Source organism: Corvus kubaryi, unplaced genomic scaffold, assembly GCF_017639235.1.
Source record: "Corvus kubaryi isolate FWS band 111438036 unplaced genomic scaffold, C.kubaryi_AGA036_p1.0 136, whole genome shotgun sequence".
NCBI classification, from domain to species: Eukaryota; Metazoa; Chordata; class Aves; order Passeriformes; family Corvidae; genus Corvus; species Corvus kubaryi.
This window is the reverse complement of record NW_024580670.1, coordinates 8,507,062-8,520,240: the sequence shown is the minus strand read 5'-3', so window position 1 is coordinate 8,520,240 and position 13,179 is coordinate 8,507,062. Positions and strand designations below refer to the sequence as shown.

General features: G+C 35.5%; 1 protein-coding gene across 3 annotated transcripts in view; it reads right to left on the bottom strand.

The window, feature by feature from the left end:
- CFAP20DC (CFAP20 domain containing) overlaps positions 1 to 13,179 on the bottom strand; it is a 72,306-nt gene that overhangs the window by 29,793 nt on the left and 29,334 nt on the right. For all 3 annotated transcript variants that reach the window (XM_042015363.1, XM_042015370.1, XM_042015381.1), the window contains 5 exons: positions 10,854 to 10,990; positions 9,509 to 9,683; positions 8,831 to 8,977; positions 3,381 to 3,712; positions 1,217 to 1,630 (listed from right to left, as the gene is read on the bottom strand). In XM_042015363.1, the coding sequence (XP_041871297.1) occupies positions 1,217 to 1,630; positions 3,381 to 3,712; positions 8,831 to 8,977; positions 9,509 to 9,683; positions 10,854 to 10,990 (1,205 nt within the window). The remainder of the gene's footprint in view (positions 1 to 1,216; positions 1,631 to 3,380; positions 3,713 to 8,830; positions 8,978 to 9,508; positions 9,684 to 10,853; positions 10,991 to 13,179) is intronic.

Below are 13,179 nucleotides of genomic sequence, written 5' to 3'. Positions count from 1 at the left end.
AGGACTCAAAATTATACATGTCCATTTCCTTCATGTAAATGAGGTACAGATCATATTCCAAGACATTAAATAGAATTTTTTTTTCGAACAATGCATAACTACTTCATAGAGCCCCCCAAAAAGAGAAGTGTCTATTCTTTTGGTCCCCAGAGGCGTGCAATACCTGGGGACAAAAGATATTACAAGAAATTCAAGATATATTCAAGATATTAGAAAACAAACTCCATGCTTACAATAATGATCATGCAGTAGCTCAACTCAACATCCCTGGGTAAAATTACACAAAAAAATTCACAAAACAGCAATCCTGGGACTAAATACCATAAAACTCTTTGACCTGGAAAAGAGACACCTGCAAGGGAATATGATACACAGCCATGAAGTAGGAAGTGGCACAGGTAAGAATATGAATTGAAAAAAAAAAGATTACTCATTGTTTTTTATAACGAACAAAAGAATAAGAAAGCACCAGGAAGGAGACAAAGCATTCAAAACAAGAAAAATGAAGATACATATTTTTTTCCCACAAATAGCAGTTAATGCTTGAAATTCACTAGGCAAAGGCCATATAAGTGCAAAAAGCAAACACAAATCTGTGGAAAAAAATTCCACCACCAGTTATTTACCATAGACACCACCTTTCCTGAAGAAATGGCTAAACTAAGGACCGCTGGAAGGAAGCCTGCAGGGCCATGCTGCTGAGGTACCCCCAGGTGCCTTCCTTGTCCTTGCCCGGTTATTCTCTGCAGCCATCTATGGCTGACTGCTGGACAGAAGCTGCCTCATTGCTGGCTCTCAATCACACAATTTATTATTGCTCAGGGCTCACACAGAGAGACCATGAAGTACCCAAATTAACACTCCTTCTGTGGTCATTTGTTAATACAGCAATTTAAAATCTGCCAATTTTCCTCTGTAACCTTTCAGACCCAAACTATTTTCTAACTCACATATTTCCAAAATGTGAGTAGCTCAATGACACATCTTTTTATCTACAAACCTTTGTGATTTCTCTTACATCTGGAGTATTATTTTGTGTGCCACAAACCCCTAAAAAATCAACTTTCAACAGACTTAGCACAGTAAATGCTGTTATGATGAAGCCAGAATATATCTGAATGAAAGAGGTACATTAATCACTTCATGCAAATGGGTATATCTAATACAGCTTCTCTATACAATCTAGCAATTTAATTTCAAAGAAAAAATCACTTACACAAGTCTGCCCTGTCAGACATGAATTTTCTTTTGAGACTTTCTTGAGAGATGTTTTACTGACAGATCTTTCTAATTGATCTGAAAGTCCTTCATATCTTTCAGTTTCTTCAGATACATTTCTAATTACTCTAAAGGATTTAGATTTACTTTGAATTGGAGAAAGAGAGAGGATAGGCTTTAAACTTCTCTGAAAGCTAATAGATTCTGTTTTTCTCACGGTGGAACTCTGTGGTTTTGATAAGATGGTCTCTTCGAAGTTATATTTGCTGTGTTCCTTATTCTTCGAGTATTCATTTCTCTGTGACATCTTATTTAATGGGATCTGTTTAAAAATTGCTGAATCAGATGTTCCTTTTCTACTGTGGCTGTCCTCAATGTCCTCAGTACCCTGGATGAGTTCACTGTTGTCATCCTAAATTTAGGAAACAAAGCAAGAGTGGTTGGTTCCTTCTCATCATCACACAATTCAGTTTTACATAACTGTAACACTTCAAAATCTCTCTTTAATCTCTGCTTCCTGTTTCCAAATTTACAAGGATTCTGAAAAACAGCTGCTTCTCCTGGCAAATACACTGACTATACCATAAACATATTCTTACATCTGAAGCTGATTACTCTTTTCAAAATGTCAGGCCAAATTTTGAACGCTGGTAACCTCCCAAACCTGTGTCTTACATGACAGTCATGATTTCAAGAGAATTTACTACAACTGAAAACCAAAACTAAGCAAAGAGTCCATCACAATGATGTCTTTCCATTGAATTATTAATATTCCATATTTTCACATTGCATCTTCAACTTAAATGTAGAAGAAATAACTCCTGCTGAGATAATTTTGCTCTGCCCTGGTAATCATATGGTACTGGGTATCATATTCATTACCATTTGAATGCAATTTAAGAATTTTAGAGGTTAGTTTATTAACCTTAAATGCATGCTTCTAACAATGTCTCTGCAAAATATCCCACGAATCAAGTGTATGATGTTCACTCATACCCCATCCCAACAGCAATCAGCAGGACTGAACAGAGGGAAAGAGAAATAATGGAAGTGTTTGCCTCAACGTTCTTATTCTCAAAAAAGAAAGGATGAGAGAGGCCTCATCTTCATCTGGTGATGCTGCTCCTCTGCCGTATGCTCCCACACAGGATGTAAGGCAGTATCACCTGCAGTGTGCCTCTCACAGCTGAGGTGCAATCCTGCTGCACATGAAAGTGAACCAAGACTGTTACTGACTTCAGTGAGTCCAAGATTACACAGCATGAAGTGCGCATTCAAAAAGATAATCCCTCAGTTTTATTAATGGTACACATTTTGGAAATTTATAGTTTCATTCCCTCAGTTATTTTGTAGAACAGTTAAATTCAGTCCTTCCTGCTATTATGCAACTCAGTTACATTTTATTTCTCTGCTGTGAGCCACAGATTTGAATGCTAAGAAACAAATTTTACAGTTAAAAGTGAAATATACTTGAATGTTCATAAAGGTAGGAACTTTAGCAGTTACTGTAATGACATAATGAAATTATTGCATGCATTGACAATCCAGCAAATTTCTATACAGTATCACATGATACTAGATAGAGATACTAAAAAATGTTTAGTATAAACTAAAAAATTTTCTTTCATTAATTTCATTGCTGGAAGATTTCCACATTGCTAAAGAATTAAAGTTGGTGATGCTCAGACAGGATATACAGCAGAAACACCAATAATCAAGTGACATTCAAAAGCTGGAATTTTATAACCCACTTTCAACAATGGCAATGAGCAAAACCAGTCTCCATTTACAGTTTTAAAAGGTACAATGAAGTCTTATTTACTGAATTCTTGAGCAACCACAAAGGACTTGGATCTCACTCAAATCTATGATGCAGGCTTTCCTACAATATTTTTTTGTAGCGATGATGCACAGATCTGGCATCTCTCTGTTAGCATAGGGCCTGACAAAGTTAGGTTTCTTTCATCAACTTGTTGCAAAAGACACCTGCATTGAGTCCTTTATCCAGTTAGACACAACAACCTGACAAAGACAGATATACCTGTTGGTATATGGGGAAAAGATGATTTATCCTCTCTGTCTGGCTTGAAGACAGAATCTCATCCGAGGAATTTTAGGGTGAAGACTGCTTTATCAAGAGTTACATCTACAAAGTGGCCTACCTCCTCACTGCTGTCAGTTCCTTCAAAGCTATCTTCAGTTTCAGTTTTCTCATCTTCTCCGTTACTGTCTGGCTCCAAATCCAAAGGGAAAACACAACTTTCTGGTGACATATTTGGAGACTTTCCGTGAGGAGGTGATCGAGGTTTTGATGAAAATGTGAAAACCTCTTTATTATTCCTGTGATGATCAGCTGTTTCCCTGTTGTGATGTTCAACAGAGGCATTCTGGGCTGAGGGTAAATTACAGCAAGCTGAACTTCCAGTAGCTCCGAAGTGCTCCTTCCCATCCAACTGAATACTCTCAGTGAAGCTCTCTGGAAACACCCATTTATCTGAAACATACAATTTTAATGGCAAATATGTAAATTGTGAGCTACTCTGATCATTCTCATTTTCTCAGAAAGTTGTAGAGCAAAGTAAATTTTTCTAATACAGAAATATTTTGCCTATCAAAGAAGATTAAGAGTGATGAGGATGCAGTGAAAAAGATCAGGTTGCTTTCAAAGTGCAGCAAGGTTAATCAAAACATTTCTAATCAGAGCTCAAAAAGCACACAGGCTTTGGTACATGACATGCAAGCCTGCCTGAAACTATTTAGCCGTCAAGATTTGAAACCTGCAACTGAATTTTATTCTTGGAAAACATAATTTTATTAAATATGGCCATTGATATTTTGCTATAGGCATTTTTTGTGTCTGACATTTAAAAAATAATCACACATTGGTGGAAAGTTCATAATATTACAATCTGCTCCTTCTTTATTGCTGGAATTCCACACTTTTACATTGAGAACTTATGGTTTAAATCTCAATTTAAAACTACTGTTCTGATAAAAAAGTGTGACATGAAAAATGTATAAAGATGTATAAAGATTCAGCGAGTTTCCCTGAATATAGCCACAACTAATCTGACAATTTAAAAACAAACAATAAACTACAGAAATGGATTTAAAGATGGAGTGCACCAGATACACACGAAAAGACCATTTTTATAGTCTTATTGTTAACTTATATTTTATTGTTTGGAATGTTGGTATAGAAAAAAAAGGCAATTTGATTGATTGCAACCAATCTCAAATAGCATCTAAGGAAAGGAGAATTGCTCAAGTATGCAATACTCCCTTATCTTCATTAAAGGTAGTGTGGTGTGGATTATTCACTAGATATTGAAACTTTCCAGCTCCATAAAACAAAGTTACCATCAACCATACTAAAAAAATTCAATAAAAAAATACTAAAAATGTAATAATGAAGTTGCATTGCAATAATAAAATGCTTGCCATCACAGAAGACAGTAAGTTCAGTGTGATATTTTGTGCTTTACTGTGATACTTTAGTTTTAGTTTTGTTAGAATTACCACTTCAGGCACATTCAGCAGCTTGGGTGGGTGGGAGGAAGTCTGAATCACAATAAATGAAGACAAAAGAAAGAAAAATCAGATGCCAGGAGAAACAGCTGTCTTCTTATTGGGTTGCTGTGATTTTTCCAGTTTATTGAAGACAGCTAGTAAAGCTACCAAACTCCAGTTAATATCCAGGAAACAGTGAAAAGTAGGGACTTGACTTGTATGATCATGGCTTGCATCTTCTTGTTCCAGAGAAGACCATTTTTCAATCTCTACATGAAGACCATCTTAAAAAGAACCCCCATGGCTTTCAGGTAAACTCTTGTTATATTAGAAAGTCATTCTGGTTTAAAACAATCTAGCAGATTGTTCTTTTAATTATTATAAGCCTTGAAAGCTGAACATGAAAGTGATTCTATTTATTTCATAAATATTTTGGACTAGTTTTTCCAAGAGCATCAAGAAATGAGTGAGACTTCAAAACTTCTAGTAAACAGCCTTCACTGAGTAAACCAAATGACTTTTAGCTCTGATCTATAATTACAGGTTCTTCAAAGGAGGATATTAGAGCAGAATTCTCCTATCTACTATCATTCAAGATTGTGTCACACTCCTCTGATAACATATTTTTCATAGGCAATGGAATTACATGTGAAGGGTGGTACACAAATAAAACAAAATCATAAGAGAAAACACAGTCATGAACATTTCACAGATTTTATACCTTCTCTATATTTTGCTATCTATAAAAGCTGCCTTTATTAAGCAATCATTTCTCCTATAAAAATGAAATGAGAAGAGGGATTTTCTCATGAACTTTTTAAGTGAAGCTGAACACAGTATTTGGATGTTCAAGAACAAAGACTCAGGAAATGTTTTTTCCCCAACTGATCCTGTGACCTAACATGATTTAAAAACTCTGTCACAGTAAATCAGTATTTTCAATTACTCTGTTATTTATCCAGTAGGAATCTCGCCCACCATGGCTGAGATTGTTTTGAAAGTCTTTGGCCCTGAAGATGCTGCCTTGTTCACAACTCCAGAAAGCACTATGCAGAAATGCCACAAAAATATTACTTATCCCCAAACTTCAACTGGAAAAGTCTTCTAGATGTAAAGAATCTTTTTCCCAGCTATTCCGGTTGCTAAGTCTAAAAGACTGTTTACCCTTTTTCCTAAGGCAATGATATTAAAATTTTTAAATTGCTGCATTTTCCAAAACAAACAAACAAATCTTCAAAAGTTAGCTAGCTAAGGAATTTCCTGTATTTTTTCTTATCTCAGCACTTTGCAGTCTTCTGACCAGTCTGGCACCCACCCTTCCAGTTTAATCTAGACACATTTTATTAGGTTTCCCTGGCAGTGTCTTGACTAACACCAAAATACATAACATACACTCCTCAATATTCAGAAGATCTTTTCCTCATCATAAAATTAGATTTGACACGTTTCATGCTGCCTTCATGGTTTACCAATATGCACTAATAGCTCAGACCACTGTAAAGAGCCCTCTGGGGTATGGTTATGCACTTAGTGCACAACTCACTTCAAGAGAATTCAGGAATTCTTATGCACAAAGGACTGGGAAGGAGTAGAGGGGAGTGGCTTAACCTTTTTGTCTCCTGACTTAGCAACAACCCACTTCCCACATTGCAGTCTCACCTGTTCTATTCTCATTCTAGAATAATGTCCAATGCAGTTGTTGCTGTTTAATTCATAGAGGGCATTACAGATAAAATTTTGTAATGAATTCTGAAGGAAACAACATGATGAATCACTTGCTTTTTTAAGATTTTAAGTCAATTTTGATAGAAGTATCAAAACTTATAAAAGAAGTCCTAGAGTAACAGTTTTTGTCAAGTGTTTAGAGAACATGAGGCAGTTAGAGCCTTGAACTCCTGACTTCTACTCCTGGCTCTGCCTCAGACATCCAAAATTTTCTTACATTTTAGTCACCATTGTAATGTCTTGCTCAGACCAAAAGGAGTTCAGAAATAAAAATAAGCACTTTAAAATAATTATATAATCTATATAACATTAGCCTGAATATCCTGCCTTTTTAGCCTAAGCCTCCCTGTAAGAGCTACATTCATTTCCAGAGTTGTTGAAGAAATATACTTGAGTTAGGAATAAGTCAAACCCAAACACTTATTTGCATAGCACAGTATTTATTCTTAATAAAATATGCATGGGGAAGACAGAAAAGTCTGTATGATTTGAAGATGACATTTTATGCTGGTTACAGAGTTCAGCAACTTCTGTAACCTGTAGTCAGTGTAGCACTTTTTAAATAGTCCAAAAGTGAAAGATGCAGGGAGTTTTGGACCAAACAAAATCCCATTATCTCTCCAACAGAAACTATACTAGAATTTCTTTTTAACTCATAATTTCCATGTCAATTGTAATGAATAATTTGGAATACATTCTTAGCAAAATATGCAAACTACTACGTAATCGCAACATTGCAGCAAACAACATAAATGCAAGAATGATCACCTTACCATCTAATTAGCTCTTCTACACAGTCAGACTTATGCTAAAGCTTCTAATCACAGCCTAACATTTTAATGAAGGTTTCAGCATTGAATAAATAAGATTGGCGCAAACAATGTTAACTCATTTTATTTCTTCTCTCAGGTCAAGTATATCCCACTTTGGAAGAAGTCCAGAACAAAGCCTAGAAGAGGACTTTCCTTGATAAAGAAGTTGCTCATAGGAAGTTCCTCAGAAAAAATAAATCCAGTATTAATGGAAAAAGAAATCATTAAGTCATCTACATACAATTAGATAACTTCATGTATTGAAAAGAAACTGAAATCTGCAGACTGAGCTAACAGTGACAAACAATGAAAATACAGGGAACAGTTTGTAGAATTGTACCATACAAACTCACATAATGCATTTATCTGCCTGTACACACAATTAAGATTATCAGGAAACAGTTTTCATTCCTGCAAACACAAACAGCAAAAGAGCAGAGTTTACACATAGCTTTCTTCCTCAGTTCTCTGCCTCTGAATTTATGAGAGGGCATTTAGACAGGCCAGTCTACTGCCCTAAGGCTGTCTTTTCATATCACTTAAAATTACATAAAATAACGTGTTGATTAATTTTTTTAAAATTCTGGCATTAGATAGAGGTCCTGGTGTTCTAGATGAAAAACAAGTTAAGACAGTGATTCCTGCCCCAGAGTTCTCAAAATTCAGGTAAATAGGAAGGAATTAAAATATTCTCCAGAAGAATTCTCTATTTGCCTAAATATCTTGCATCTCTTTCAGTCAAATTATAGAACCCATAATAGCAATTATGGATTACTGAAGCTGCCATACTATATAACCACTTCTAAATATCCCCAAAGAATACACACAATGGAAATCATTCACAATATGAAGGAAAACCTCATTGGTCAATTTTGAGCACATTTGAGTAGTCCAACTACTTTTCAAATTGCTGGCTATGCCTTCTAATAAAATGTAGCACTACTTTTTCATAGAGACGAAGGATACTTTGGCCACAATAATGCCCTTCCCAGACACATGAAAAGGAAGTTGATTGACACTGTATGACAAAAAAAAAATCCACACTTTTTGGTAGACAGGTGTGAAAGGGAAAAAACCCAAAACATAAGCTGAGGTGTCTTTCTGTGAATAAGAAAAGAAATAAATCACCACTGAACTTAATAAACAAAATAACCCTCTCCCCCCTGCACCACCCCCCCGATATTACATAGGTACTGTAGTTAACATTCTAAACTCTTATCTGGGAAAAGTAAAATTTCTTGTGCATTTCATATTTGGAGTCTTCAGTGTTAAATTTATTAGGGATTTAAAGAATAAATTATTTTTAGTTCTTTTCCTTTAATCATGAGAGCATGGAGTTTTTCTTTTTATATTCATTCGCTGCTCTGGTACTCTGCTTAATCCTGCAAATCTTTATCAGTGCTCAAAAGCAATTCTGTTGCAGGGTGCTTGATTTCCATAATCCCCCACAACACAGACATTTTTTTTTTATGTGGACTGCTTTTGGGTCCTTTGAAATTTACAGCAGATAGTCCCTCACACCACATAGAACTGAAATGTAAAATAACATGAAATGAGTACCATACCACTGGTTATCTCCCATGCGGGTTTGGCTGCATTTTTTAGAGATAATCTTCTATCACTGCTCTTGTCTGGTGATGGTACTTGTGGTGAGGTGAGCTGAAAATCTGCTTCTCCACTCACAGATGTTTTCTGAGTCTGAATTTCAGGGTCTGAAATGCAATGCAGAAATGAAATGCCTGTGAAGACTCATATTGAGCGCATGTGGGGCATTGTACTGGGATGCAAACATCTTCCAAACAGTGTGGGAATCTTGCAGGGCAGCAGGAGCATGTCAGCCAAAAGGAAGTAAAAATTTAACACTAGGCATGGAAGAAGGGCAAACCATAGTAATTATAAAAAACAGGCTTGCAAAAGTCTGCAAAACAATCAAGAACCACTGCAGCAGTTCAGTTATTTTCGCAGCATGAGGAAGGAGGAGCATGTGTATAAATTGTGGCTACTGCCAGCAGGTGCTGATCCCTGGCTCAATCACTCACAATACAAATAGCTGCAGAGAGAATGAGCATTTATTCACCCTCATACAGGAGAGTAAGTCATTATTTAATGAATATGTCTTCAGTAATTAATTAGGTAGATGAGGGATTAGAAAAACAAGAATGAAGCCTTAGGTTCAAAGGCACAATCATGCAAAAATTTTGGCAGTCTGAGAACTCTACATATTCTTTGCTTTATGCTCTTACCATTTTGATATACATTTGCAGTTGTTCGGAGAGTATTTCTTTTGTCTCCTTGATCTAAAGTATCATTGGATGGCCTGAATGATAGCTCCAATCTCTCAGTATCTAGTATGGATTCAGCTGGCATTCCTGAATTTTGAAGTTGGCATGATGTTTTGTTACCAAAGGTCTTTTTTACCTTGAAAGACATTATTTCTTGATGAAAGATAAAAATATAACAGCTTTCAAAATACTCAAAGATAAACACACATTTTGAATTACACGTCTTTTTCAAATACATATTTCCAAATCTTTTTTTAAACATTTTTTCAGGAAACTTCATGTTAGGCTCTATTCAGTGTGGTATCTCCAATCTTTACAGTCAAGTAGCAGGCAGAGGTTTTTTTTCACGGAGTGAATGGAACAATGCAAAGAAAAGGGAAAAAAATTAAAATCCACTATCAGAATAAAAAGACTAAAACTTGTAGTTATTCTAGACCTCAGGAGTATTTTCTTCCTTGGAGGAAGTAATATCACTTCGCATCTTGACTTTCAAGTGACTTCCTACACAAGAGTCTATTTCCTTTGGCTGGATCCCTTATTCTTGCTGTTAAAATGAGAACTGTAGTCCTGATCAGATTCCAAAAACCTGTATATTTGTTGCTGGCAGACTGGGACCAGGTGTTTTCCTTGGCATTGTAATTGACAGCATCACATGAGCTACTGTAAGGCTGACTATCAGAACATACTGAAATGTAATTTCTGCTCTGCATTATAGCTCTCATCATAAGGAAAAATATTTACACACACACACAGGAAATTTCAGCAGTCTAGAAAAAAATTTCAGAAAAATAAGGATGAGAAATCACAGAGTAATTTCGGTAGAAAGAGACATCTTTAGGTCTGATGCTGAAATTAGATCAGCCCGTTGCAGTCAAGTTTTGATGTCTTCAGAAGCTCTGAAATTCTCCAATCTCTTTATGACCCTGTTGCAGTACTGAACCTCTTCATTGATATATTTAGTCAGAGCCTCCCTGCAATTAGGGCCCACTGCCCCTGGCCTTTCAGGGCACCTCTTAGGAGAGGCCTGGCTTCTCTACAGCCCCGCATTCATTGAAAATAGCAACTAGATTCCCCCCATGCCTTCTCTCCTGTCGGCTCAACAAACCCATGCCCTGAGCTGGAGCCACCCATGCATTTTCCTTGCCCTCCTCTGGATGTTACAGGATCTCTGGCACTGGAGGTTCATGACCTACCACAGTTCTCTGGAGGCAGCCTCTGAAATAAACATTTAGTGTAACTCCTCTGCTTATCAATGTGTTCCTTTGCAAAAGTGCCAACAGTGGTGCTGGAATTTAGCCCTTCTTACCTTTCCAGATACCTTTGTATTGGGTCTTCTGTTTGAAGACGGAGGTGGTCCAAGGATCTCTGACCCAAATGCAATATGTGATACATCTTGAGTTTTACTGCTGAATATGTTGCCTTGGACTCTACTAACCAAGTTACCTAAGTTAAGAAAAAAAATAGTTTAAAAAAAAACTTACAGTACTTACAAGCAATAAAAAGTAATGTTTTTTAAAAATCAACTAAAAGAAGAGAATTATGAATACTAAACATATATAAAAATTATGGTCCTTTAAAGTGCAATCCCTAGAAATATAGGAATAACACATTTTATAAAAGTATGTCAACATATCAGCAAGAAACTTTTGGTCTATTATAGAGACATATTTCTAATCTTCTTGCTTTAAAGTTTTAAATAAAAGTGGGTTATTTATAAACAAAAAAAAATTGGTTTGCAGGATTTCTTTAGAACTTCAATGCAAACCCAACTTCTGACAGGAAGAAAAAAGAACTCTAATTAATAAATAACAGAATAAATAAATAATAACACAAAAAAACTGAGGCAAGACTGTCAAGATATTAGTCACAGCTCAGAGAACTATTTACATGTAGCTTGCTTTTTGAAATTACTGAATCTACTGTATTACCAGGGCTGAGCCCTAATATTGCAAACAAACTATTGCTGCTAAAATATTCTACCCTTTTCAGTATTTTTTTTTTTTTACTGCTTAAATTGGAGATTTATTTTTGTAAGTCTTTCAAAGCACAGAAGTTGCCAACAAGTCTTCAAGACAAACAAAAAGTAAACATGGAATGCAAGTGAATGTTCCCAAAAAAATTTAAAAAAGGACAGTAAAATGGTTACACATTAATTTTACTATCAGGGTTGCAGAGCTGCATGTACTATCTATTTTCCTCTTTTATAATTCTCCAAGATCGTCAGTGAATTCTCCTTTCCACAGCTGATAAAACTGGTATCTTGACATTAATTTATATTTAATATTTACATCGTCCAAAGATATTTTCTTGCTACAACTTCAGTGTTAAATTGCTATTTCACTTTAGAGATTTGACACCTTTATAAAGCAATAAAGTAGAAACAAAACATTTTGCCGATTCCCCTGAGCATTTTTCATAACCTTATTTCAAGATTAAGCTTTATTTACAGTGTCATCAAGGAAATGAAAAACAGTTCATGCATTAGCCACCAACATCATCATTTACTGTACTAATAAGCACAGAAGAAGCTACTTACTGCCATTACCTGCCTCCCTTTTTCCTGATGTGACATTTGGTTGCTGTTAACAGCTGCCATTTCACAAGATCAGATGACCTGTCTTGGTTTAACATCAATTTCTTTTTGCTGGCTACCTTGGGATGTTGTTAGCTCCAATTAGAAAAGCTGATTTGCATTAAAGTCTGTCTTAATGACCACATTAATTGACTGCAATTAATTACCTACCTCTACACGTAACAGTGTGTTGATGGCATAATGAAATAATACGCGTAATTAAAAGTTAATGATACTAAAAATAATTAGGGCTTTTAATTATCAAATAAACAAAAAGTTTAGTGTATTAAAAGAACATTTTCCAATTAAAATGTACCTAAACATACCAAAGATTCCAATTTCAAGTACGCCAACTTCTGAAATTTGAAAAACACGTCTGGAAGAACACATCCTATCTTCATAACGTGGGATTAAAAAAGAGATTAAACCTTAAACTGAAGACATTTCATCTTCATGTAGGTGCAGGATGTTATCATTAATTACCACATATTCCTAAGGGCTATGTATCTTTGTAGTCCAGATGGTAAAATCTGAGTCTTGTTTTAAATAAACATACACTTTTTCTGCTTAGATGCATCATTCACACTGTTGTACTTATTTAAATTTTACAGTCCCTCATATTTTGACAATCCAGCCAAGAAGCTTTTCTTTTGAACATAGTCACTAAGAAATTGGATTACAGAGTTTTCTCTGCTATTCCAAAGGCAAATTTATAATCCAACTTTACAACAGAACTCTGGCTTGACTACTTGTAGGGCAGTAATACTCTAAAAGTATGATTTTCCCTTTAATACTACAAAAATGGTACTTGCATGTAAAAAAAGGCTGAATGTAATTTAAATACATAAATATATGAAGGGTCTTACTCTAAGCAAAAATTCAAAACCCCTTCTATTCATTTCAGCTGCTGTAGGACAAAGATTGCCTTTGCTAATGAGGTATATTGAGAGAGAGCAAAAGCTAACAACTTGAAAAAGCACCAGCAGAGGCAGCTTAGTGCAGATGATGAAATCTTTATGAGTTGTTTTTTTCATATTCGGGTTAAAGCAGAAGAAAAGAA